We start from the raw sequence: 27,820 nt of genomic DNA, 5'->3' as shown, positions 1-27,820 counted from the left end.
AGCATTTACCATGTTCTAGGCTGTTTTATATATGCCTGCCATGTATTTATTCAGTCTTCACTGCAACCTGTGAGGGTAGGCACTGTTATAGTTCTGTCGCATAGATGAGGAAATGGAAGCACAGAGGAGCTGAGTAACTAGCTCAGGGTCACACAGCCTATGACTTGGTTAGAGTCAGGGTTCAAACCCAAGCAAGCAGCCTCACGCCTGAGTTCTTGGTCCCAAACACTACTCCATACAGCCCCTCTCCAGGACACTGCCATCTTTTGAAGGGATGTTGACAAACTAGGGCATATCCGGGAGAGTGAGTCAGGTGAGTTACAGGAGAAATATTCAGGGGGAGCCAGAGATGTTTGGCATGGAGATGAGAAGAACCAAGGATGAGTAGAAGTGAGATGACCAAAGGGATACCCGAATGACAATAGCCTTTGTCTGTGAATGATAAAAGCCTTTGTACAGTCCTCTAAGCCAACCCAGGATCACTGATACAAAGATAAGAGATTCTGATTCAAAATAGGGGAGAACTTTTTACAAGCAGAGCAGTCTATAGATGAAACATAGGATTTAACTTCCCATCCTGGGAAGTGGGCAAGCAGAGGTGGACATCCTGCAGAGGTGCAGCATAGCTGTGAGGGCTGGAGAGGGGGTTAAATCAATGACCTCCGAGGAACACTCTTTTGGATTTTGTAAGACAAATGGTAATATTCCATAAAGTAGTTAGACACACAGTAGGTCCACAGGCAACACTTATTCAAGACATGTCCAGGCAGAGCTGATAATATACATGCATTTAGGACTGTTTCCATTCCAGTGTAAGTATAAAGAAGATGCCAGGAGCTGACCCTGCAGGTGGGTCAGTAAACTCTTTTGCAAAATGGAAGGGATCAGGGTCCCCCCACCCCGTGTCAAAATAGGGAAAGGTCATAGAAACACAGGCATGGGGTGGAAGAAAGGGAAATTTGATGAAAAGTGAAGTCAGACCTGGGTTCTTAAAAAGGGCTCCCAATACATGTCACTTTGTCCTACTATCAGCCAGATTTTTCATAATTCTAAAATGAACAGAGCTCCTACATATAAGGACTTTCTTATTGGGTGTTTTGTAAACATAAAAACATATTAGATCTCCCCCCGCAAAAAAATGGAAAGAAATGGAAATTAATAAGAGTTACCAATATTTGCTGTTTACAAATCTGGATCATTCTAGGCACAAACAGAGGGCAGGTCTCAGAAAACAAATTTCTGTGCTTCCCTGTTTTTTAAAATATCTTTGTATGTGCGTTGCGTGAATGGGATTCCATTTTTTTTGGAAAATGCAAAAATAAAAAAAAAGTTGATTATAGACTAAGAAGAATGGTCTTACCACTGACAGGTGCTAGTTTATGCATTATTTTAACTTTTCTCTTATACAGTAGAAGAACAATTTCCAGAAGGGTTTGTAGAGTTATGGACTTTTTGAATTAAAGGGCCTTGGAGGCATCTGCTTTATCTTCTCCCTACTGCTCCAATCCAGGGCTTTGGTTCCATTTATAGTCTTGTACCAAGAGGTTTATGCACTTTCTGCTCGATTGTCATCAGACAGGGAGCTTATTCCCAGGGTGACAAAACCCATAATATATTCTGGGGCCATTTTGTTGGGAAATCCTTCTTTATATTGATTTGAGAGCTTTCAAAAGCTGTCTTCCTATGATTTCTAACAGATGACTCCAGCTGTAGACATGGGACTTACAAAAGCCATAGAAATCTCACATTTCACAGAAAGATTTGAAGATGGACACCGTTATGTCCTTGTGAAATCCTCTCTTTTAGCCAGCAAATATATATATTTTTTTTTTTTGCCTGGCAAAAATCCTTTTATCAACCAATCATTCCCATATCATAGGGCTTTATATCTCTTTTCTGCTGGTCTCTTTCTTCCAGATCTGATTTTCCAAGGTCCTTCTTTATAAAGTGTCCTTCCTTAGACAGAACACAAGATTTAGTAGGGGTGTCTTTGGGGATGAATGGGGCTGTCTCTTGACTAACTAATGTCATATTGGCATCCATACCACACCATCAACTCACAGAGATGTGGTCAACAAAGACTCCCATGTTTAAGAGGATTTGAAAATTGAAGGATCACCTCCTTCTCTGCGTCTCCTTAAATTCTGGATGATGAGGTATATACTTGAAAAAGAAAATTCCTCACACCTGACACTGTGTTAGATGCTTTTCCTGTCTTCCCTCTCAGAGCAGCTTCTTTGTTATTTTCTTTTCAGCATGTTGCTGAGAACACGGGTCCCATGAAATGCTCCTCACACAAAGGTTAAGGTGGAGTCCTCTAGTTTAAGAGGTTTAGGAAATGCTGCAAATGGGACCTTCCTCTTAGAGCTAAACCATCTGTTGAGTTAAAGCTAGGAAGACTTCTGCAGTGGAGAAATCTTTTCACTTGGATTAACCCAATATTTCCAAAGTTACTTGGCCAGAGAATACCTTCACCTCCTGTAATTCCTGTTCACACCAATGGTGTCTGTCAGTATAGCAACCAGGCGGGAGAGACAGCCATGGACCTCCCATCTCTGGAGGAAACAGAAGGAAATAGGCATGCACGGGAGATGGTTTTCATCATGGGTTTCTTAGGGAAGTGGATGGCTGGTAGGAAGGAAGGCAGAAAAGAAAAATAACAAAGAAACTGCTCTGAGATGGGAGTTCTGACCTCTGTCAGAGAAGCCCCTAGAAAGGGCCAAGGGAAGGCTGGCCAGCCAGTGGGTGCTGGGGGGCCCCCAGGCTGTTCTGCAAAGCACCCCAGGAAAGACTTCTCACTCACTAGAGCAGATGGCTCTCTTCCAGCTGCCTCCTCTGGGAGAATATTTATCCTTGTCTCCCTCACCCCAAGAGTTCTATTTGCCAGAGAATTACAAGGCACAGAGAGACTCAGGCAGTTCCCACAGAAGCCAGCTCTTGTTACGACTTCTTTTCTCCTTCTCCCTTCTAGACCTGAGACATTTCCATCTGTTAGGATTAGGGACCAGGGACTCTGCTACTTCTCTCTCTCTCTGGGCCTCAGTTTCCTCACTTGTAAAATGCTTGGGTTACACTGGTGATCTCTGCGGCAGTTTCTAGCCCTGTCCATTCTGAAGTGTTATGAGCAATGATTCTAATTTCCTGGGATGTCATTAACTATGACACTTGAAGAACAGCTCTCTCCAGGCGTCTCCTATAAGGACTTGCACATGGGTTGACTTTGAGGCCTAAATGAGGTAATGCAGAGATCATGGATGGGGATTGAAAAGCCATTGTTAAAGTAAAATGTGGAATTTTCCATTTTGGGCATGGCACCTATGGGCAATGGTGGCCTATATGCATAATCCATCTGCCCCTCTGAGTTTCTCCTTGCTTTCCTATCCTCAGCTCCTGTGAATTGGTGTTTTCTTTTTTTTTTTTTAGAAATTTTAATATTTATTTATTTATTTTTAGTTTTCGGCGGACACAACATCTTTGTTTGTATATGGTGCTGGGGATCGAACCCAGGCTGCACACACGCCAGGCGAGCGCTCTATCGCTTGAGCCACATCCCCAGCCCCTGAATTGGTGTTTTCTAGGTCCCTTTCCACTGCCTTTGTTGGCAGTGCTGGCCTTCCACATTCTCCCAGGTGGCCAGGAGTTGGGCTAATGTTGAAGATTAGCAGGCTTAAAGTGATTGCAGATTTGTCTTAATCTTGGATGGAGGTTAAACTGCAATATGCCACTGAGCTGTTTATGTAAAGGGCTTCTTGCCAATAATATGAATGTATGTGAGTCAGAGATGAAACTTAACTTATCTAAGGACACACTGTTTTAATGTACCCGTTGGAACACCTGTTACATCCCACAGGATAATTATAGTACAAGCAGAGAGCAAAAAAAACCTCCTTTTGGTTGAGGTGTGCACACTTTTTGTCTCTAAAGGAAGTACCCTCAGTTGACACCTTCAGCCTACTAGAAGGCTTCAGCATGGTAGAGAGTCAGTTCCCTGGTTTGTGCCTATACCTTTGGAGTGGTATAGGCACAGTTGTGAGAACGGCACAGCAAGATATTAGAAACAGCCAACTGCCTGTTTAGTTCCTCAGGCCCAGGCTTCTCCTATAGATTAGGGCTGAGAGTTGATCAGTTTGAGGCTTGCAGGGAAACAAAGGCTATTACTTATTAATTTAAAAGAATAAGTTTGCAAGGGAGGAAGATTGACTAGGCAGAATTCACATTTGGTTGTCTGTATAAACCATCAATTCTATAGAATGTATACCCTGATTGCTTTTCTTCTGTGAAAGGAATAGAACTGTTTCTATATCTTCCCACTCCCAAACTTTTTTCAAACATTTTGCTGATTTCAGACTTGCTCTTTCCCCTCAGGCTGGTCAGAATAGGATGTTCTTTTGTCCTCATGAGATAATCTGGCACTGGCCTCTTTGAAGGTACAGATAGTTTTCTTAAAAAATAACATGATGATAATAAAAATAAATAGTTAAGGTGAACTGGGCACTTACTCTCTGAGCTAAGTACTTTATTTACATTACTTAATTTAATTCTCCCAACAATGGAGATAGGTACTATTACCATCATCTTCCCTTTTAAAATAAATGCAGACAGTTTTAGCCTTGGTCTAATAAAGAAGCTTTCCAGGCTGCAGTCTGTCTTAATGCCATTTCTTTTTCTGCAAGAAGACATCTTGAAAACTCCCCAAGGCAACTGAAAAACTACTTCTCAATTTAGAATCATGGGCTGATTCTCTTCAGGCCCCTACGACAAAGGGATTTTGCTTGGCCACCTCTGTGGTTCCCACAGTCTGACATCCTTCTGGGGGGTCTCTGTGCCTTCTTTTACTCCCATCTACTGCCTCCCCCTGTAATACACCCGGGGCAGGTATGCTGGCTACTGTGTACCCCAGGCACAATTCCCCATTTAGTTTCAGTTTCATAAGATTGGGAAGGAGCTCCCAGCCTGAGGATTTTGTAGTCCAGTTTTTTAGAGTGCTTATGGGTGGAAATGCCAAGGACCCTGGGGAGAAAGGAGCTGTGTTTGGGCTTTTGGGCCTGGCTGGGGGCTGGGAGGCAGTGCCCTGGTGCCCCCAGGGATACAATGGGCACACTCACTGTGCATGTGGCCCTTGGGACCCACTGAGCCCAGAGGTCAGATTATATCCCCTGGAACAAAGCTTTGGGCTTGGCACTTGACTCATGCATTTAATTGTGACTTTGTGCATGCCTTGGTGGAGGGGGCTCTCCAATCAGCCAGTTCTCTGCAGCCTCCTTGACCACAGTGCCAGGTTCTAGCAGTGCAGCACCAGCCCAGAGGCACGGCCTGGGGTGCTGACTTGGATTGTGCAGGCCTCATACAGAGAGAATCACCTTGACCCTGAGAGCCAAGGGGATCCTGCATGAGTCAGTATGGCCACCCAATCCCAGGACAGAGTCCCCCAGGGGTGATTATTAGCCAAGGAGGAGAAAGCAGCCAACCAGTCACCATTCAAATGCTGCTTTGGTGAAGCGTCATCTCTAGGAAATATCCCCTGATGGAATCTGAGGGAGGGTCAACTCCAAGTTTCCTGCTGCATTTCCCACCCAAGCCTGTGGAGATTGCTAGTGGAGCACTGGCCTGTGAAGAGACGGCTTGCCAGGTGTTTCTGACACAACCAAGAGCAACTATGGCGATAGCCACTCCACCTCTGTCCTTTACCACATGACAAGCACTGCTCTGCCTCCCCTGATCCTCCAGGTTGGACATTGTCACTCCATTGTGTAGACAGGGCTCAGAGAGCTAAGTAAGATGCCCAGTTCCCAACTGGCTGCACTGGGATCCAAGCCCTGGTTGGTATGGATTTCTTTTCTTTCCACCTTTAAGGCCCCTGAGAAAGTAGTGCTGTCCCAACCCAAGATACTGATCTTGGTGAACAGCCATGGCTGTGGGTGACGACTATGCCATGAAACAAGCAGGGGCTGGACGTGTGGTTCCAGGGTCAAGGCACTGGGTGTAGCTGCCTTGCAGAGATGATAGAGGCAAGTGCCTCATTTTGACAGCAGTTGTCATGCTGGTAGGGACCCTCCACTTTGTCTTGCCCTGGTTTCTATGTGCTGAAACAACTTGTCCTGGAGGAAATTGCAGGGTGTGGTGCCCACACAAGAGCAGAAACCTGTCTGCAGCTTTTCTGCCTTAGTGATGACTTCTGGGTCTTGCCCAGTCTGTCAGATTGCTCTTTTCGCTGTCTCCTTCTCCGCAGCCCAACTTAATTTGTATGCGATTACTGTCTAGCTGTGATTTCAATATGTCCTTGATCCCAAGAGACACATTTTTTCACACTTTAATCTATTTGCAGTTGGCACACATCTTGTCATTGAGATCTACAGTTAATGTGCTGCGGCTCTTTAAATTGATATTGCATTTTTAGAATTGATGGAGACCAAGACTTGAGGAAATATGAGAATTTGTGCCTTTATTCAGCCCATCAATCACCTACAATAAATGTCAGGTGCTATGCTAGATGCTCGGAAGGGGGAAATAACTAGTTTGCAGCCCTTGAAGTTATGGTCTAGAGTGGGAAGAAGACTAGTCAAATCAATAGCGAGAGCTCGCTGTGATAAGGGCCCTGAATTTGGGGAAGAATCAGAGGAAGAAGGGGAGGGAGGGGAAGCAGGAAGACAGGGACTGCTTTGAGGTGGAGGTGTGTCATGGAGGGGGATTAGGAGAGGGCCACCGAAGAATTAGAAGAGGACTGGGGCTGGGCTGGGGAGTGGTGTCCCAGACAAATTGAATAGTTGGAGCAAACAAAGGTTCAGAATCTGGAGAAACTAGGGTGTGTTTGGGAGCATCAAAGGCTTCATTGTGGTAGAGTGGAGGGTGTGTGGGATGCTCCTGCTGGGGTAGATAGGCTCAGATATGGAGGACCTTGAGCGCCATGCAAATTTCTTTAATCTATCCTGAGTTCAGGGTTGAATCATTTCTGAGGGTTACTTTGTTTTTGGCAGGGCTGGGCGTGGAGCCCAGGGCGTCATATGTGCTAAGCAAGTGCTTTACCACTGAACTACACCTCCAGTCCTCACTGAGGGGTCTTAAGTAAGGGAATCTGCTCTGATATGTGTTTAGGAACTTCACAGAGAAAACAGAAGGGAAGAGGACAGTGGGGTGGAGTGGGAGAAGGTGGGTGAGGTGACAGCTATGGGGGGGGGGCCCTTGGGGGGAGAAGAGTTTCCTAAAGGGTGTCCTAAAGGGTGTGAACAGCTCATTTTCATTTTCTATCCCAAAGGAACCCGACCCCGAAGATTTGGGGAAAGTCACCCAGAGGTGCATCTGGACATCTAGAAGTAGAACCTACAGGCACAAAGGACTTTTCTCGTGCTTTGACCCTGTGATGAGTGTGTGCCCTGGCTCAGGAGAGCCACGTGATAGTAGGCAGGCTGATCCATATACGGGTGCTTAGAGAAACTAGAACAAGATGGGGATGTGGCTCAGTAGTAGAGTGCTTGCTTAGCATGTGAGGTCCTGCATGGATCCTCAGTCCCGCATATAAATAAATAAAATAAAGGTTCATCAACAACTAAATCTCTCTCTCTCTCTCTCTCTCTCTCTCTCTCTATATATATATATATATATATATATATATATATATATATATATATATATATAGTAGCTTACCATTTGTCTCTACTTGTTAAAGAAGCATCGAGTCAATCCACAATGGTGAAATTCCAGCTCATATTTGCCTAATTAGTTTACTGATCAGAATTCTTAATAATTGGATGGGAGTGCTTGGGAAAAGAATGTACAGGGATTGGTGAGACCCAACACAGGAAAATCACAGTGGACATATCTCAGAACGATACCAGCTGTTAAGTGTTTGGAGTCAATAAGAATGAAGCAGATAAATGGCCATGGTTGTGCCTGGATGCTGTTGGCTAGGTGACCCACATGTGATGTACCCTGGAGACAGATGTGGAGTGAGAGGTGGCAGGAGCTGTTCTTCTGGATGGGCAGTGCATGGAAAGGGGTGGGTGCCTCTTGATGTTGTACTCTGGGACTTAAGGTTCTCCTCCCTCCCCTTCCTCTGAACAGGTGCAGTGCCATACCTACACAGGGTACTGTTGGTGTGTCACCCCGGATGGGAAGCCCATCAGTGGCTCTTCTGTGCAGAATAAAACTCCTGTATGTTCAGGTATCGTAGGGAGGAGCGGGAAGAATGAAAAGAGTTGGAAAAAAAAACCCCTTGATTGGTCTCCTGCATCTCATTGGGGATTGTTAAAAGGTTGGTGGTGACTACACGCCCTGTTTCAGGTCAGGAAAGATCCCCCTTTAACAGCTTCCTCAGTAATTAGCTGGATAATGAGGGTCAGGGTATATATGTTTATTTATTCTGAGTTTAGATTTCTGTTTTTTTTTTTTTTTTTCCTGGTGCTTTTTTCCTAAGCATTGGTGGAAACCCTTAGAGCTGAGGTGGCATGTATGCTTTTACCTTTTGTGCTGACTGACTGATTGCTAGTGGTCCTTGCAGTGCATTATTAACATGCATTTTGAGACCGCATGAGTTCAGCATCAAAGGCTGCAGTGATCAATTAGTGATGTCCATCACAGGTGTGGGAGAGGAGAGTGATGGCCTCTGTGCCATAGATTTGCCACACTTGAGTAAAGTGACCTACCATAAGGGAAAGCTTTCATGACAGTGGCCTTTAAATCTGACTGATCAGCAGCAGCGCCTGGGGAATTAAGAAAGAAGTCAGATGTCAAGGCTTCTTGTATATTCTGATCCAATAGGACTGGAGTGAGATCCGAAGTCCTTATTTTTATGAATCTTCTCAGGTGGTTCTGCTGAGTAGTTAAGTTAGGCAACTGGTGCTTGATTGGGAATTCTTGGGTTAGTCCATAGGAAAAATTAAGTCCTTTCTATTTCGACGTTAGAAGCATAGGGAAATTTTGCTACTGGATCAGATTCATTGGGATTGTGGATTCTGGATGTCTGTAAACCCTACACCTTCTGCCTCCTCTTAGTGATGAGGACTCACGAGCTCCTCCCTTGAATTCCCTGTGTGGCCAGTCTCTCATTCAAAAGGGCCTCTCACCATTTCCCCATATCTGTGTACATAGGGTTTTATTTATTCACTTATTTTAAATGTCAACAAAATATAAAACACTTGCTAAAAACCTATTTGAAATTCCAAAGGCTACCAGTCCTAGTAACTTCTTACAAAATTTACTCATTTTTTTCTTTCTACTAGCCCTTCCATATAAAAGAGAAAAGTTAAGTGGATAGGACAGTAAGAATGTATATTAGGAAACCCAAATTTGCAGGCCAAAAGGGAAGTTTACTTTATTTGTGGTTTACATGGAAACTGGAAACCTTAATTGGGGCTGGGGTGGAGGGGGGCAGGAATTAGCTCTCCTTGCACATGACCTGGAGAGTTTCATGTAAAGCAAACAAATGTACTAGAAAGTAGCCATGGAGGATAATATAATGGAATTCTCACAAAACTAGGATATGGAGAAGGAAGGGGTATGATAAAAATTAGGAAAATACGGATCCTCTTTCCTTTTGTTGGTGGTGTCTCTGCAGATGTCGTCTCGTGGATATGTGGTCATACCCTGCTTGTGTGGGGGAGGGCTTCATGGAGAAGGCAGGTGCCACAGGGTCAGGTCTGGAGGATGGGTGCATGTGGTGCTCCAGTATATGCAGGGGAAACGGACATGCTACCCCCACCCTGAGGAACAGGCTGTGTCTAGAAAATTGTTTCCATGCCTCAGACTATTTTGGCCCATTCAGTACAATTGGGCCGACAATTTTCTACTTAATGCAGATGGAAAATCGCTGATTTCCTGCCCTAACCAGCAAGGGATGTCAATCATTGCATTTGCAGTAAGAGGGGTTTTCTTTTCAGTTGGCCCTGCCGACTGGATATGGCTCAGAACAGGGAGCTGCTGAGAAGTGGGGGACATGTGGATGTGGAGGGGTAGGTTTTGAAATGTTCGACAGGGGAATTATCTGCAAGTGGACTTTTTAAAGAACCTGGTCAAGACCACTGCCAGGGAACCTGGAAATTATAGTTTGTCTCAAAACAGTGCTAGGTTATCAGTGACATTGATGTTAAACAAACCCTGCTGACATGTATGTACATACTCACTTTGTATATAATATCCCCCGGTGTGTATACAATACGTATATACATGGCCATATGCTCATAATGTCAGGCTTTACCAACCCTTTGAAAGAAACCAACCGCCGCACACTCTGAATGGCTGTTTTTGTTTCTCCTCTCCCCCAAGGTTCAGTCACCGACAAGCCCTTAAGCCAGGGTAACTCGGGAAGGAGAGGTGAGTGGAGTTTGATGCTTTATCTAAATGTTTGCTTCTAAAGCCAGTCCGAGCAGAAGTTCTTACACAAGAGAGAAGGAGCCTGGAGTGAAAGCTAAAAGTGCCCCCCAGAAAGCCTTCTGTTTCCTCCCCATTCTGGTGGTAAGTAAGGCTTGCATGGTGGTGGTGATCATCTCCCAGAATTTCTGAGGGGGACAAGCAAGTGTAGCACGTAGAGCTGCAGGGATCTGGATGTGAGCCCTGAGCTCCTGGCTCCCTGGGGAGTTCAGCTGGTCAACCGCAGATGTAGCCAGCCAAAGAAGACAGTGAAGGTAGAGTGCTCCTGTCTGCTCTCAGCTTTCTTTTGAATAACCCACTTGAGTACCCCCCGCCCCCATTCTCCTTACCCCTGTGTTCCAGTGCATCCCGCTTCTCTTCATTAACACTGGGCTGGCTCCATGGTTGTGTGGCCTGTGCACTTGTTTTCCTGAAATTCTGAGTAGTTCTGTCTTGAATCCGAGGGGACAGTGAGCCTGGAGATACCTGTAATATGAGTATCTGATGACAGATGTTGTCACCCCAGAAGCATGTAGCTTTTGTGATGTGAGCTTCGATGACTTTTTTTCTTTTCTTTCTTTTTTTTTTTTGGAACCAGGGATTGAACCCAGGGGAGCTTTGTCACTGAGCCACATCCCCAGACCTTTCTATTTTTTTATTTTGAGACAGGGTCTCAGTAAGTTGCCGAGGGCTTCACTGAATTCCCGAGGCTGGCTTTGAACTTGCTCTCCTCCTATCTCAGCTTCCTGAGGTACTTGGATTACAGGCATGTGCCATTGGGGCTGGCTGTGGCTCCCACAGCAAGCTTAAGGCTTTAATTTTTGTTTACCTAGAACAACACTAAACAGCAAATGAGAGGTCACTATGATCTCTCAAGAGGAGAGACTATGGAAAACAGGGTAGAGCTTTATATTTTAGTGACTTGAATGTCAGTTTTTCCTGGTTATGTTTTTATTGTTGTTATTTGTTTTAATTTTTACAAAGGGTCCTACATATTCATTTCTTGCTGGGTCCCTGAAGTTAGATAGCTGGCATTTGTCTGAATGCTGTTTAGTAGATTAGCCTGCATGAGGATTATGTATATGTTTGCAACGATTTCCAGTTTGGGAGATAGTTCGAGGCCTATATTTTGTTGCCACTGGCTTCTAGGATGGCATTCACAGAGAGCGGGTAGCAGCCTGGAAAGCAGATCTCCATTTCGTTTCATGTATAAGCACTGCAGAGCTCCTATCTCTGATGAATTTGAGGCTTCCACCTGCACTTAGGCCTTAAGAGCCCATGTGGAGTTGGAACTGCTGAGTCAGCACAAAGTGCACAGGCTTGTCCTACATGCATGGTCCTGGGGATGGAAAAAGAGGCCGAGCCACCCACTCTGAATGCAGGAGACAACAGTCCAAAGAACCTGCTGCCTGAAACACAGGTGCTCCAAGCCATGGAAGTGGAATACAGTGGCCCAGTAGAACACGGTGACCTACCAGGAAATGTATGCCCACGGCCCAGTTGTACTGTTCCTCTTCCTGCTGGGCAGGAATGAGTGAGTGGGTGAAAAGAAGGGAGCAAGTGTCTTTCCAGATTCTTTTCAGACAAGGGGAGATAGCCATGAGTGCTGGTGGTTCCCTCCCAGGTAAGGGAAGGTGGGAAGAAGGGCAGGAAGTCTCTTTTTCCAAATCTGCAAAGATCTTTGAAATCACTAGTGCTGTCAATGACCTGTGTCTACAGGGGGTGGAAATGGGAGCTGCCTTCTGTTTTGCTTTTTGCCACTGAAATCTTTAGGAACATCACCTTGTGTCTCTGGGCGTGAGGTCCTAGTAGTAGGGGGAAATGGGTAACCATGCAAAACTGACCTCTTGGATTTTCCCTTCCAAAGGGAGTGGGTGAAGTGTGTGATGCTGAATGAAGCCCAAGTACCAGGAAAGGTCATCTGGGCCATCTGGTTCTTAAACCAGACAGAGAAGTACTTTCCAGGTTGATGTGGCTTTGCGCCCTGTGGGTAACAGTGAGACAGAACCATGGTCATCCTGGACCTCACTTAGCCAGCTGGAAGAGGGCAGGTGCGTTGGGGAGCACATTTACAGCAATTTACAGTGAGCATGGGCCAAAGGAGGGCAGACGAGCCTGATTCTCCAGAGAGGTGGAGGAAACGGGGTAGAATCTGCAGCCTCCTCTTGGAGAGAATGAGTGCTGTTGGCTTCCAGCTCTTTGCTCCCCTGTCCTGGATGGGGTCTTTCCACCTAGATGGTTCTGCAGAGGCTTCTTCCTTGGGGCAAAAGTCAGGACAAGACCCTGGCAGGAGATGCTAGGGCTCACTCTCTCCTAGAAACTTGATTTTTGCCCAGTGATCTCTCTTTCCATCTATTTGGAGAATCTAATTAGGCACCAAGTCTTCTTTTCTTTGTCTTCCATGGGCAGTGCTATGAAGAGCAGGTTTGGGCCACCTGTAGGAAGGGCCACCTAAAGCCACACCTGTCCAGGAAGCCTAAGTTTGAATGGGGACAGGGTATGAGAGGGCATTTGTAATATCCTGTATTGACCTGCCAAGGTTCCTCTTTCAGAGGCCACTTAAGAATGGAATGTGCTCTGTAGGGCAGCAGGTGGGAAGACACAAAGGCCCCTTGTCTGAGCTTGTGCCCACACGTGGCTTCCCCAAGGAGGCATCTCCCTAGTGCTGGAGCTCGCCGTCCTGAGGCTGCAACTTAAATGATGCTGGCCCGGGGACCCTTGAGCAGGAGGGGGATATGGTCAGAAAGGAGGTGAGGCACGAGGTCTGCAGGTGTGAGGGGTGAGGGGCTGCAGGGTGAGGACGGGACCCAGGCTTCTCACTCCCTCCCCTCTTGGCCTTTTGAATCTGCCCCACTGACGGGGCTGGGAGGGATCGGTTCTCTCTGCCTGGAAGGAATGAAAAGATGTATTGTGTGACCACATACCGTCTGGTTGCCAGCCAGGAATTAGTCCTGTGAAGGAGAGGAGGAGAAAGGCAAGGAGCCGGGGGAGGAGGCCCAGAGAGATAGCAGGAGGAAAGGAGGAGGGCAGCCTTCGGTAGCAGGTCACGGTGTTTGACCTCAGGCTGGGAGGCCTGGGTTGCTGTGGTCCACAGGTGTGGGGCCCCAGGGAAGAAATGGGGGAAGAAGGGGGGCCCTGTTATCTTCCTCAGCCAGATGCACGTGCTTCAGGAGGGGAGGAGGGTCACAACTTCAGACTATTTACTTAATCCCTTGGAATGTCCTTTCCTCGCTCTGTTCTTTGGGCCCCTGTGTTTAACGGACTCCTTTATGGGCACATGTGTGGTAATTAACACGTGCAGTGTAGGTCCTGGGCCATGTGTTTGAGTTTCAAATATCCATTGATCTGGGGCAATCTCATCCCGGCCGCCCCCTCCCCTTCTTCTCTGGTCCTAGCCCTTGGAGGGGGGCGCGGGTGCACACGTGCACGCACGTGTGCTTCATTGATGTGACAGAGAACTATCTGAAGAGAGGGAGAAGACCCCACACAGCCCCTTTAGTTCTGGAAATCTGCTGTTAAAACAGATGAGAGAGAGAGAGAAAGCTGGATTTTGGGTTTCCACTGAAGTAGTTGAAGGAGAGCAGCTGGAAGCAGACAGTTCTGAGGTCATCAGCTTGCCCGGCTTGGCTCTACCTGGCTGTGCCAAGGCCTGTGGATTTTCCTCAAGTGTGTCTTTTTTGGGGTCTTGATGCCAACAACTGGGGGGTGACCTTCCAGGATAACACCAGGACCTGGGCCTGGTCTTCACATCTCGTGAGGGGCCAGGAGAGAAGTCCTCGGCCTCCAAGGGAGGGTTTGATGGGTGGTGAAGAATGACAGGTGGGACCACATGGCCGTGCACTTGTCAGATGCTTGCTGGCAGTTCTCAGGGAGCTGTTTCCTCTGAGTGCCCAGAAATACAGAGGGCCTGGGGCTGACGCTGTGATAAATTGCAAGTGAAAGTTTAGGGTCATCCGGCGTTTTCTGTCATTTGTTTATTTTCCTCTAAGAGGTCTGGGAGTCTGTTGTTTAAGAGAAGTGAGAGAAAAATAAAAATAAATAAATAAATAAAAACATTAACAAACTGCTCAGATTTTGCTACATGGGCTTCTGTATTTGTCAAGACAGTCTCAGAGACGGGCAGAACTTCCAAAATCCAACCAATCTTTAATGTGCAGAGACTTTTTTTTTTTTTACCCACCCCCACCCCCCGCCACACACACACACACTGGTTGCTCCGTAGTATGTGCTTCAAGTAAGGAGTGAGTCACATTTCTTCCCCAAGGTCTCTGTCTGTTTTTAGAGTCTGGTCTACAGATTGGGGCCAACTTGGAGAGCTTGTCCCTCAAGTGATGGATCAGGTAGCACTTTGGGGCACCATTAGGGCAGGGGTGATGGATGGCAGGCATCTCTTCACCCTCATGGGGGGTTAGCATGCCTGAAGGAGGTGTACTTCAGTGCTCCAGGCCTGGCTGATCTGTGCCAGGCTGGCTGTCGAGGGATGTTCCACGTGACTTAACCTCTTCCCAGCTATCTCTTTTTCTCTCTTTCCCTAGCTCAGGGGGAGGCTGGATCAGCAGCTGATGAGCTGCCAGCCTGGGCTGGATTCGAGTGGAGAGGGGCATCTGCTGGGCTCTGTTCACTTTACCTTTGGTAGAAGCATTTGCTCTGACGTTGTGCCTAAGCAGCCCCAAGCCCACAGGTAGCAGCTCTTGGGCTCTCTGTGCATATGTTGCTGGTTCTTTCTCATGTTCCGAACCTCAACCAAGCCTGGCATATCTGTGTTTCAGCTTTGCCCTTGCAGTGTCAAAAGGGGCGTGTGTATGTGTATGATGGCTTCCTTCTTCCCACTGTTAACTGCTCCTCCAGCTTGGCTCCCTCCTCAGTCCCTGCTCCTCACCTTGGCCCTTTTATCAGGGCTCCAAAGCAAAGTTTGTGTTGTGAAGAGTATGAGGCTAAGAGTTTGAATCCCTGCCATATCCCCATTTCTAGAGATGTGGAAATGCCTCCTCCTCAGAGACTGACTTGAGCCCCTGTTGGTATTAGTAACCACTGGTATTTTATACTTGGTTCTTTTATTCAATAAATATTTATTCAGAACTTACTAAGTGCCATGCTTCTTGTAATCGCTGAGGATCCAGCAATGAGTAAAAATGATAAGAGCTCTGGTCTTATTTTGAGACATTCACATCTGGATGGGACTTTGCCATTAATTATGGAAGTTCTCTTCAGGTGGATGTGAAGCCTCCCCAGGGAGGAGCAACAGTCTTCTGGATGCTCGCAAGTTGTCACTTCTTCAGGGGAGGGAAGCCAGGTGGCCCCTCCAAACAGCCCCAGCTGGTAGCCCATGTTGCCAGAACCTCTAAAGAAAGACCCTTAGAGGGCCACCTGGGGTGATTGTGACAGGCTGCCAATCTGGTTGGTGCTTTCGTAGGGCTCCTAAGTCCAGGTGCAAGGGCTCAAAACCTGTCAGGCCAACAAGACTGTGCTTGTTGGCTTCCTGTTCCTTACCTGAGTTCAGTTCTAGCTGTGGCACAGCAACTTAGAGGAAGCCAGGGAAGTGGGCACAAGGGTAGACAGGCCTTGGAGTCTCTTTTGACTCCATATGCACATTTTTGAGAGCCATGTGGCTCTTGTGGTGGTGGTGGTTGAGAAATTGCCACTTTCAGGTCCTGTTGTTCCAATCCTGTGCCTGCAGAAAGGAAGATGTGAGATTCAGGGTTGCTTGTTCTCAAATTTCTGTGGAAAGGCAATGGAACTAGAGTAACTAAAATCATTTTTTAAATAGAAAAATCAAATGAAAGAAATGATTGTGTCTGATTTTAAGACTTATAAAGCTGCGGCAATGAAGACAGTGTGGTATTAGTGTAGGGTCTGACACACAGTGGGGAACAGAGAACCCAGAGACAGACCCGTACCAGGATGGCCAAGGGATTTATGCCAAGATGCAAAGAATTCAGTGGAGCAAAGATGGTTTTTCCAACCACTGATTCTGTAGCACTTGGGCATCAATAGGCCAAACAGACTTTCAACCTGAACCTCACACCTTATATGAAAATTAATTACAAAATGGATCATAAAATTAAATATAAAACTTGTAAAGCTATTCTACCTTTTAAAAGAAAATATGGAAGAAAATCTTTACCACCCAATACTTGGTCCGTATGTATAAATGTAATAAATAAATAATATAGTCTACAAAAATTCTGTTAAGAGAATGAAAAAACTACAGATAGGGAGAAAATATTTACAAACCACATATCTGACATAGGACTTGTATCTAGAATACATGAAGAACACTCTAATCACAATGGTTAAAAACTGTTCAATTAAAAAAAAATGGGCAAACTTATGAATATACATTTCACCCAAGCAGATATACAGAGGGCAAATAAGCAACACAAAAAGAGGCTCAACATCATTAACCACAGGAAATGCAAATGAAGACCATGGTAAGAGATCACTATTTGAAGAGGTTTTTTTTTTTTAAAAAAAAAAATTATATATAGTTTCAATCCCAAATGCTGGTGAGACAGTAGACAGGCTGGATGTCTCATATGTTGCTGATAAGACTGTAAATGGTACAGGCACTCTGGAAAATACTTTGGAAGTTTCTTTAAAAAACTAATTGTACATTTAACCATAATCCAGCTATTGCCTCCTGAACAATTTTTTTTTTAGAGATATAAAGACTTAACATCCACACAAATAAAACTGTACACAAATGAGTAGTAGCTTCATCTGTGGTAGTTCAAATAGAAACAACCCAAATGTATTTCAGTGGGTGAAACAAACTACTACATCCGTGCTTCCATGTTATGGACAAATACTTAGTAATAAAAAGGCACAAGCTACATATATATCTCTCAACTTGGAGGACTCCCAAGGGCATTATACAGAGTGAAAAAAATTCAATTTCAAAAGGTCACAGACTGCATGATTCCATTCATGCAACATTCTAGAAATGACACGGTCAGAGAGGTGGAGAACTGAAGAGTAGTTGCCAGGTGTGCGGGGAAGAGGGAAAGTGTGGCTCTACCGTGGTAGCGTGTGGAGGATCTTTGTGGTGATGAGATAGTTCTGTATTGGCTCTGGAAGTGGTGACACAAATCTACACCCAAATAAAATGACAGAATTGCATGCGCGCATGCACACACACACACACACACACACACACACGAGTGTACATGAAGCTGGTGGAACCTGAATAAGGTCTATGGATTGGCCAGTGTTGTTTCCTGATTTTGATTTTATGTTACAATTGTATTATCTCTATAATTGTGGTCATCCCCCAGTATCCATGGGGGATTGGTTCCAGAACATCCCCATACAGTGGATACCAAATTCCATAGATGTTGAAGTCCCTTATATAAAATGGCATAGTATTTATATACATTTATGCACATTTCCAAATACTTTAAATCATAGATTACTTATAATATCTAACATAATATAAATGCTCTTAAGTAGTTGTTGTACTGTATTTTTTTTATTTGTACAGTTTTTTTTTTTTAGTGTTAAGTTGTATTTTTCATTGTGATTTTTTTCTGTATATTTTTGATATGCAGTTGGTTGGATTTGAGGATGCACAACCCTTGAATTCAGAAGGCCATAGGTATAGATTACCTATGTAAATGATGTTAACCATAAAGATGTTACTATTGGTGGAAAGGGGGTACACGGGACCTCTTAGTATTATTTTTAGAACTTCCTTTTGAATCTGTAATCATCTCAGAATAACAAGTTAAAAAAGTTAGCACAATCTTGTATGTGAATCAGCCCTCAACTGACTCTTGTGTGGTTGGCGTCTCCTGTTCCTCCTCCTTATTTGGTCGCCTTCTTCACTAGCCTCATGATTTTGCTCTTATTTGGGGAAATGGAGGGCTTGAGAACATAGGGAACTGGTCACAAAAAGCCAGCTCGTTTTCACCCTGGGGAGGGAGTAGACAGGTGGGTGAGCTGAATGAAAAGCATGGACCTCTTGCTTTGGCGAGGCCTGGAAATGCCCCGAGAAATTCTGCTTTGGGGCGTCAGAAAAGGGACAGCTCACAGTCCATTTCTGAGCCTTGTTAGGAGACGTGCATCTCAGGAAATGCTGAGGTTGTCCAATATTCCTCCTCCTCCTTGTATGATTTGGGCTAGGTTCTTACAGGAGTTACCAACAGACCTAGTTGTCTCCCTACAATGCCCAGAATAAGTCAGCACTGGGCCCTGAGTCACCTGTCGAGGAGGATGGTGGCTCTGGCAATAATGTGGTTCCCCCAAAAGCAAGAACTTCTTGCTTTTCTACCAGGCTGAAGTTTATCTCCATGTCTATTTAAAAGATGGACAGTGGCAGCCTAAAAGAATATGAGGGAGGTTGTCACCAGTGATGGACATGGTTTGGGAAGAGCTCAAGACCCAAAGGACACTTGGGATTATTGAGGGACCTTCCATATCTCAGGATGGGGGTGGTAGTTTCTTTTTTTCCCTCATTCCCCAAAGCTCTTCAGTCTCGGAGACCCCAAGAGATGCCATTAATACAGATTCCTCCTCTGGCCCCTTTGACACACTTTCTTTTGAAGGACCTGGAAGAGAAAGCTCTTTGTATGTGGTCAGAATAAACTCATTGTACACCCAAACAATTAACTCCTCAATGGACTTGCCAGCCCCTTGAAAGGGCCAGCCCTGCTTCCCTGGACCTCTTGGGCTCTATTCAGTCCCCTAAGCACACCAATGTTTTTGGGGTTTTGTTTTGTTTTGTTTGTTATTCTGAAAAGTCTTTCCTTGAGAATAGTCAGAGGGATCTACATTGTCCTCAGCCCAGCATTTATCTCCCCTCGCCAGCAAATGTCAATCAGGAATCAAAAAGCCAAACAGAGGAGGCTTTGAACGGTGTCATGGGGGTCGAAGTGACTTCCAGCTGTCTGTGCGTGGGCCAGGCCTTCTTGCAGGGCAAGGAATTGTGCTGTCACACAAACCCACTGTCTGTATAGACTCCCAGAGCCCATGGAGGGGCTAGGACTTTCTGGGGCTGCACCTGCAAGGACGAGGCATGGTTGGGGGTTGGGGAACCTTGGAAGGCCAAACACCGGGGCTGTGGTGGCTGTGCGTCTGGCGGTTTCCAAAGCTGTTGCTCAAGGTCCCTTACTTGCCTTGAGACTCAATTCACTTTTTATCTGCCTGGTGACTTCCTCCTTCTTGGCTGGTGGTGCAAAAATGATAATCTTCAAATTGACTTTTTTTTCAGTGTTATATCTTGCCTTGGTTGTGGAAGAATATTAGGGTATTAAGGAGAAAGAAAATCCTATTACTTGAGGTCCAAAAGATTCACTGAGAATAAGCATCAGGCATGACGTTATCAGAGACATATATGTAAACTGAGATTTAGATATTTTTTCCTTAAAAATATATGGAAGAGTCTCCCTCTTAATTAAGGATTGCTCAAATGATCTAGTTGCTGATGCCTGATGATTTATCTGCGATGACTTTTCTACTCCCTTCCTTTTGTTTTAATAGCTTTATTGAAGTATTTATATATCAACAAATTCACTCCTTGTGAATGCACAGTCCAGTGAATTTAGTAAATTTATAGAGTTCTGCAACCACCAGAGAACATTTCCATCACCTCAGAAAGAAACCTTGAGCTTATTTACAGTTATACCCCATTTCCATTCCCCATCCCTCACACACCATGGATCTGTTTTCTGACTCTATGGGTTAAGTTTTATTAGACATTTCATATAAATGTAATTGTATAATGTATAGTATTTCCATCTGCTTCTTATAATGTTTTTCATCTATACCCTCACATGTTATTAGTGTATATTCCTCTTCACTGCTCAATAACATTCCAGTATATGGATATACCACAATTTATTCACCAGTTGACAGAGAAAATGGATTGTTTCAAATTTGAGGCTATTATGAATAATACTGCTATGAATGTTTGTGTACATGCCTTCAGGAGGACATTTTGTTTTTTCATTTCTGTTCAGTAGATTCCTAGGGGAGGAATTTGGGAGTGTTGAATGCTAAGTTTATGTTTAGCTTTTAAAAGAAACTACCAAATTCTTTTCCGAAGTGGCTGCCCAATTGTGCATTCCTACCAGCCGTGAACAAAGGTTCCGTTTCTCCTTGTCAAGACTTGGTATTTTCTTTTCTATTTTAGCCAATCTAGTGGGTATTTAGTGGTATCTCACTGTGGTTTTAATTGCACCTTCCTAATGACTAATGATGTTGAGCATCTTTTCATGTGTTTGTTAGCCATCTATATGTCTCTTGCAAAATGTCTATTAAAACAACTTTGTTCATTTAAAAAATAAAGACCTGAGTTGTAAGGTTTATTTAATTAAAAAACTTTGATCAGATTTTAACTTTGTAAATCTGTTTTTTAAAAGTAAACTTTGTAAATCCATTTTTTAAAAGTAAGCCGTTAAATAAGGTGGTCAGCATTCATGGAATTATATACCCCCTTAGTAGGCCTTTAACTTATTCTCCACCTGCAGAGTTTTTTCTGAGGCTTGGTCATCAGGAGTCCTTCATTTTTAGAAGAGATATTGCTGCACAGGGGAGTAAGGGAGAGCCTCAGGTTAGTCAACATACTGGACGTGACGTGGGGACTACAGTTTGATCCTGCTTGGGATCAGGAGGCCGGGGACAGATGTACAAACCTGACACTCTCCCCAGGGTCTGGTGTGGGGCCTGGTGCTCCTCCAAGGCTTGCCCGGAAACAGAACTGCTGTGGACCTTGGACCCAGGCCTGGGACCCCCTGCTTGGTAGAAGAGGTGCGCTTGTTTGCTAGTCAGAAGCCAGGTGCCCGGAGATGATGGCCGCAGGGTCCTGTTGGCTTTGGCCTAGCTTCCTGGCTTTGGGGCATGCCGGATTCCACAGGTGGCTCCGGGCAGCTGTGCTCCTTGTCTTTTCGCACTTCATAAAGATTTCCATGTAGGTCCTCCCTTGTGGCGGAGCAGCTGTATCTCTTCACCTTCAGTGACCTTATTCTGCAGGGAAATTCACTGCCTGCATGTGGCTTCACGCTCTGTGGGTTACTGCGCCTGCGTCTGGGCAGTCCGTGGGAGTCCTCTACCTGCAGGAGTGCGGCTCCTCTTGGGAAACCCTCCTTGCTCCCCTGGGGTACAGATCCCCTTTGCTGATGTCTGAGCCCAATGCAGTCCCCAACTCTCATCTGGATGGCAAGAGAAAGAGGCAGGATGTTTTCAGTTATCTTCCTCCAGAGAGACACAATTCTTGTAATGTGGGATGGTTTTAATGTCTACGTTAAATATTAAAATATTGCATAAACCATCCTGCACTTGGATTCTCAGTCCCTTTTGGGGAGTTTGATCTCTTACTTTCCCTTTGATAGCCTGTGAGACTCCTGAAGTAAAGCGACTCTCTGAGGACGGGCTGAGCATACTGTGCCCAGCTATTTACACTGTGGACTCTGCATCTGGCAAAAGCAACCAAATGTGCATTGCAGCTGCAAAAAGGCTCCTTTCAGTGGCTCATTGAATTCAATGGCAAGAGGTGTTAATAGAGTCAGGGGAAGTGATGCTATTAAAGAAAATGACATTGTGTGGCTCTGTTCTATGTTGATTCTCCCTCAATGACTTCCAGATCAAGCTCTCACAGTTTGGCATCAAAAAAATGTCTGTTTGCAATTCAGTTGGAGGGAGATACAATGTGCCGTGCCTCGACTCCTCTCTTCCTGCTGCATCTCATTCCTGGGGTTGATTGTCAGTTCAAGATATCTTTGGCCTAGGGAGAGTTGGGTCTTGGTGCAGCACCTGGGAATAATAGTGGAGTCAGGTGTCACACAACTGTCAAATTGTTGGCTTGGCCTTCAGCAAGGGTGTGGGTCTCCATAACTCTCAAATCTTAAGATTCCAAGGGTGAGGGTGTTGACACAAGAAAGAGATCAGGACTCTGTATTCTTACTCCCTCCCCTGATAAGATGCAGGGAAGTTAGCCAGAGGTATTGGGAACTCCAAATGGTGGAGGGTTGCTATTATTGATGATCTGACTGGCGTCTCCTAGACTATCTGAGAACTTGCATTCTCCATAAATAGTTAATGTTCAGAGAATATCACATTCCATTCTAAAAGATCTCTGGGGGCATCTTGGGAGGAGAAGAACGGTGTAATCATCAAACCATTGGAGATGATAGTATTCAACCTTCTTCTGAGGGAGAAAACAGAGAAATCTCTAAACTATGTATTCTCAAGATGGGTGAAGATACCTGTTCTCATCCTTCATCAAGGGAATGAAAAAAATTATTCTTTTTGCATATAAAGCACAAACACACATACACAGAGTATGTAAACAGATAGATAGTATGAGTTATTAAAATTTCAAGGAGGTGATTAGGGGAAGAAAGGTCTAAAAGTGCTTCTGAAATGAGCAATAATGAAAAACAACACTTTTTTCAGCTAAAGGTTTTGAGGCCCTGATGAGTTTTGGAGGGTAAATAAACAAAGTCTGCACTAAGTCCCAACCTGCAGAAGTTCTTGCTGTGCACAAAGACCTGCCCACACTAGGGACGATAAGCATTAGGACTTTGCTACTGGGAGCTCCCTCCCTGCTCCCATTCTTGATAATAGAAATTTCAAAGCAAGACCAGGGTGATGTCTGCAGCTTCACAGGTTAGGTTCTATTCATTTTGTTTGCCCCCACCTCCTACAGGGAATTGCAGCACATGCTGTTTCAGAGGTAAAAATGTGCCAGGGAGTCCCGATTCTCCTCAATTTAGCATGCAGGGGAAAGAGTGATCCTTCCTGCCTTCTCATCAGTTGGGCTTTTCAGTGGGGAAGAACGATGATGTCATCCGGGTATCTTCAGGTTGATAGAAAGGATCCTCCTAAGCCACGAGTCCATTTGTGTGTCCCCCGGGATGGTGAGCACACACCCGGGTTGGTTTTACTGTTGTGTGTGTGTGTCTCTCTCTCTCTGTTCTCTTTTCTTTCTCGATCTTTTCTTCTTTCTTTTCTTTTTCTTTGGTCTCTTCGCTGGGCCTTGGCCGGGCCATGTACAAACCCCAACCATTCAACAGTGCTGGAGAGTAGATAGTATTTACCTCAATAATGGTAGTTTCTTTTCACTTCTTTTTAACCCTGAATTCAGATGACGGGTCTAAGCCAACACCCACGATGGAGACCCAGCCCATGTTCGATGGAGATGGTAAGCCCTTGTATTACTTCTACCCCTTGTCCTCCTACATATTTAAGATTTGGGGAAAGTCTTAACCGTAGATGTTTGTTTAAGCTGCATTATCATTATTTTTCTTTTTTAATTTTAATTTTTCCCAATGTAAGCAAATCCTCCAAGGAACTGGTAACACTCTCTCCTTCTGGAAAGGCCCTCTGTTTTCCCCAGGCTTCCTGCCTGGCTCCCGATGTCCAACAAAAACACAGTCTGAGTTGCCAAGGGCAGGGAATCATCGCTGAGAAAGTCATCCAGTGTCCCTTCAGTGCTTACTAGCCCTGTGCCTAGCTTGGTGTGAGGCCCCTGGGGGATGAGCAGGGTGCATGCCAATGTTACCCTTTGCTCTTAAGATAGCTACAATCGCTTGAGAGCTTTATGTGCTGAATTCTGTGGTCTCAATTTTTATTGTAATAGACATTTATGGAAGAAAGAGGTCGCAGTGGTCTGGGAAAAGCTTCTATGAAGAGATGAGAATTGAGCTCAATCTTGCAAGCATAGGCGAGGAATCAGGCCAGGGGACTGGCATGAACAAGGAGGGAGTGCAGTGGGGACAGAGTGAAGGACGTATCAGGAAACAGATGGGTGCGTGGGGCTGGCTTGGCTGTGTTATGTAGGGCCTTGAGATTTGAGTCTAGGCATTTGGGACAGGGGGAATTCTAGGTCAAGGGAAATAGTGGCTGGTGACAAAATAGATGATGGAAGTCCTTGGAGGTCTGGGGACTGGATAGAAGGGGCCCAGGGTGCAGAAGTCTGGCCTCCGTTCCAGAAGCTATGCAGGGCCTCTCTTCTTCAGGTGCTTTACTGAGTACTCTGGATTCTCAGGGGCAGGAACAGGAAGTATGGCAGCGTGAATTCTCTAAATGATCTGACCACCAGATTTGGCTTTCAGAACATTATGTCGCAAACTTTTAGCAGCTCTCAGCCAAGGGTATCCAAGCCTGGATCATGAAACTGGACAGTAGGACAAAGAATTTAAAAAGGATGTTGCTAGCACAGGCTCAGCTCTGAGGAGGATTGAAAGTGGTGAATTCTTTGCAACTGGTTCAGTGGTGGAATGTAGGTTGGTTCATGCCTAAAAATTCAAATGTCTCTGTGATTCACAAAGATACTAGGTCATTGGCCAGTCTGGGTCCTGGAGGACTGGGTGGGAATGGAGAGCACTCTCACTGAAGAGCTTACCTCTCCACAGAATGTTCAGGATGTCCTGGGTGTCCACCTGCTCTGTTCACTGGGTGACCTGAGTTCTGAGAGTTCGGAAGAACCCTGGGGCACTCTGAATGGAGGAGGCACTCAGCCTCTGCTTAGGGAGACCCTGGGAAAGGGGGTGGGAACACACGTGAGCTCTTTTCCTTTCTTCCCTCTTAGAGCAAAGTCTCAGCAAGCTGAATCTGCTGTGGCTAAGCTGTTTGCTCTGAAATGGTCTCTGTGGTTGGTTTGGCGTTCGTTCGTTTGTTGACTTATCCCCTTTCAATCTTCTCCCAGAGAAGCAGCTGAGAGGGACTTGGCTTGGCCCATGTTCTTCACCTCCTGGGATAATATTTTCATTCCTGGATGGAGTGGCTCGGTGCCTCTGGACTCTGACCACTTTACATCCCAGCACAGGATGTCCTGGTCAGCTCTTATGAGCTGCTGGGGAGAGGAGCTTCCTTCTTAAGGAAGGGAGAGGGTTTTGGGACTAGGGGGATATGTCATGAGGGAACTAGCTGAAGTTTCCAGTGCCTTAGGCTTTTTAAAAAAGCTTTTTTACTTCTTTACCCAGACCCTCCCTGACTCACACAGTCTTTTATAATTTTTATTTTTCAGAAATTACAGCTCCTACCCTATGGATTAAGCACTTGGTAATCAAAGACTCCAAACTGAACAACACCAATATAAGAAATTCAGGTAAATCATCTTCCTTGGATTATATACACACCCTGTCCGTCCTTGTTTGCTCCATGCTTACCGACTGTGTGGGTTTAGTTAAGTCATTTAATTTGTCTGGTCTTCAGTTTCTACATCCGTGAAATAAGAAGGTTGAATGAGTTCATTCCCTACAACTTTGATTTTCTTCAATTATCAACTCAGGGATCATATTTCATGAATAGTTGATCCTTTATCTAAAAATGGTTTTGACTGTATATCTTAGTATTTTAGCTGACTTTCTGTATGCCATGGAGAAGAATTTGAAAGAAGACTGCCTGGGCATAAACAAGTTGGACTTCAAGCCTGGAGGAACTGGGTCTATGTGTTTTTAAGACTCTAAAAGCTGTGTGTAGTCAGCTCTTTCCTGGTCTGATCTTTTTGGGGGATCTTATGAGTGGTCAGATTCTGGTGCTGACTGAACCCTTTGTAGAGAGGTGATGATTTTCAAAAGGCGATAAGATCTGTAGGATTTGTTTGTAGAGTTTATTTATCTGAAATAAAGACCAAAGTCAACACAGTTCATTTGCCATTCATTAAGACTAAATGTTCATCAATATGAAACAAGTCTCTCTCTCTCAGCTTTAGCCTTCTTTGTGATCACGAAATACTACTACTTTGCATAATTTGTGTAACCTGTTGAATTTAGCCATGTCTTCTTTTCTTATAGATGGTAAGGGCTGTGTACAAAAGATACATGCCTTTGAACCAACAGGCAGAGTTTTCCATGACCACTGGCTGATGAGTGGGCGGCCATTGGCCTCCTTAGGGTTTATCTGTGTGCCAGCTCTGTCCTCCAAGGGGCGGTGTGGGGGCTGGATCACAGGAGGTTGGAGATCAAGAGGTGAATCCTTGAAGCATTGATTGATTTTCCCTTTGACTTGCAATGGTTGATACCTCTTCATGTGTCTGGTTCACTGTTTGATAAGAATTGAAAGTATCAGATGGATGGAGACTGCGTACCATACTAGTACCCTTGTACCATACTAGTGCAGTGGTTTGGAATCAGCAAACCTGGGTTTACATTCTGTCTCCAACACTTAGTGAGGGATCCCAACTCAAATAATCCCTCTGGGTTTAAGTTCTAATCTGTAGAACAGAATCATGATCTGTCCCTCAAAAGACTGATTAAAGATTTACTAACCTAGTTTCTATAAGGTATTTGATGTCTGACTGCATGATAAATAGTAAGTGCATGAAAAATTATAAGTATATGTGTTATCGTAATTCTTGGTAGGACTAATGGGAATATTAATCATAGTGCTTATCGTGAGAATTCTTTAATCAGGAAATAAGTGATCACTGTTAACCCTAAGCAAAGCATTTATCAGATAGTCTGCTTCTAAGTATCTTCTTCTTTCTCCTTACTGTTAGAAAAATGGACATGTCAAAGGTAAGTAGGTTTGGTGCCTATAGTACCTAATGCTGAAGGGAACATTTGCAAATGGTCTTCCTAGTTCCTGAGACACTGGGAGGTCTGCAGGCCTCCCAGTGAGGGGATTCATTCTCATTCTGTGACCAAGTGGTAGATAGGAGGCTGAGCTTTCAGAATCACACAGCACCTTTTTCCTGAAACACTCACATTTAGCAATTGCTTCCATAAATTCTTTTCTATCTATCAGTGGTTAATTTCTCTGTGGAGGTCATTCTTTTTGTGAGCAAAAAAGACTTTATTGCCTGCCTATTTTGTCTATTATAGAATCCAGCTCAATGCATTTCATTGCTTTGGGAAGATGGAGGGAAAGAGATCATTATCAGTAAATTAGACTAGCACTGTCGGAGTAGCTAGTATACCTTTTTTGTGAGCAGTATTCTCTGCATAGGATGAAAAGATGATGTCAAGTTCTGCTTTACATCCTCCTTTGCCTACGTACTTCCTATCGGATGAGTTCAGGGTCATGTTGAGAAATGGTTTTCAGGCAGGTACAACTACCTCCTTTTCATTGGCGTGACCCAGCCACTTTTATTTTTCCTGGTTGGTCCCAGTAATGTGTGTAAGATGAGTGTATAGGACAGTTGTGGGGGACCTAACAGTTCTCTGGGAGAGACTGAGACCAAAGATAATGATTAGGTATTGATATCTTAGTGATCTAATAAACTGAGACATTCTCTATCATGATCAACTGGCCATACTAACTCAAGGTCTGCTGTCTTTTTGATGTAATTATGTGTAAAAGACGTGGTTCCACAAAGGCTGAGAGCAGGGGTTGGCAAGTGGGTACCTGGTTATTTTGCAAGTGAAGTTTTATTGGAACATAGCCACTCTGACTTGTGTATTATCTATGGCTGTTTTCATCTACACAAGAAGACCTAAGTAGCTGAGCCTGAGCCTGTGTGGTTTGCAAAGCCTAAAATATTTACTCTATGACTTTTTACAGAGAAAGTTTGTTGACCCTCCAGTATACATGAGTGGCT

At 44.8% G+C, this 27,820-nt stretch overlaps 1 protein-coding gene across 8 annotated transcripts in view; it reads left to right on the top strand.

The window, feature by feature from the left end:
- The window catches only part of Smoc1 (SPARC related modular calcium binding 1), a 178,330-nt gene that overhangs the window by 97,661 nt on the left and 52,849 nt on the right, over positions 1 to 27,820 (top strand). For 5 of the 8 annotated variants that reach the window (XM_046460860.2, XM_046460861.2, XM_046460859.2 and 2 more), the window contains exons 4-7: positions 8,059 to 8,248; positions 10,258 to 10,305; positions 23,390 to 23,479; positions 25,307 to 25,387. In XM_046460860.2, coding sequence (XP_046316816.1) covers positions 8,059 to 8,248; positions 10,258 to 10,305; positions 23,390 to 23,479; positions 25,307 to 25,387 — 409 coding nt within the window. The remainder of the gene's footprint in view (positions 1 to 8,058; positions 8,249 to 10,257; positions 10,306 to 23,389; positions 23,480 to 25,306; positions 25,388 to 27,820) is intronic. The other 3 variants (XM_046460863.2, XM_046460862.2, XM_046460858.2) reach the window with 3 other exon arrangements.

This window comes from Marmota monax, unplaced genomic scaffold (genome assembly GCF_021218885.2).
Source record: "Marmota monax isolate L192 unplaced genomic scaffold, Marmota_monax_Labrador192_F-V1.1 WCK01_AAM20220418_F8-fsc00001, whole genome shotgun sequence".
Lineage (NCBI taxonomy): Eukaryota > Metazoa > Chordata > Mammalia > Rodentia > Sciuridae > Marmota > Marmota monax.
The sequence above is the reverse complement of the archived record's forward strand: the minus strand, read 5'-3'. Positions and strand labels throughout refer to the sequence as shown.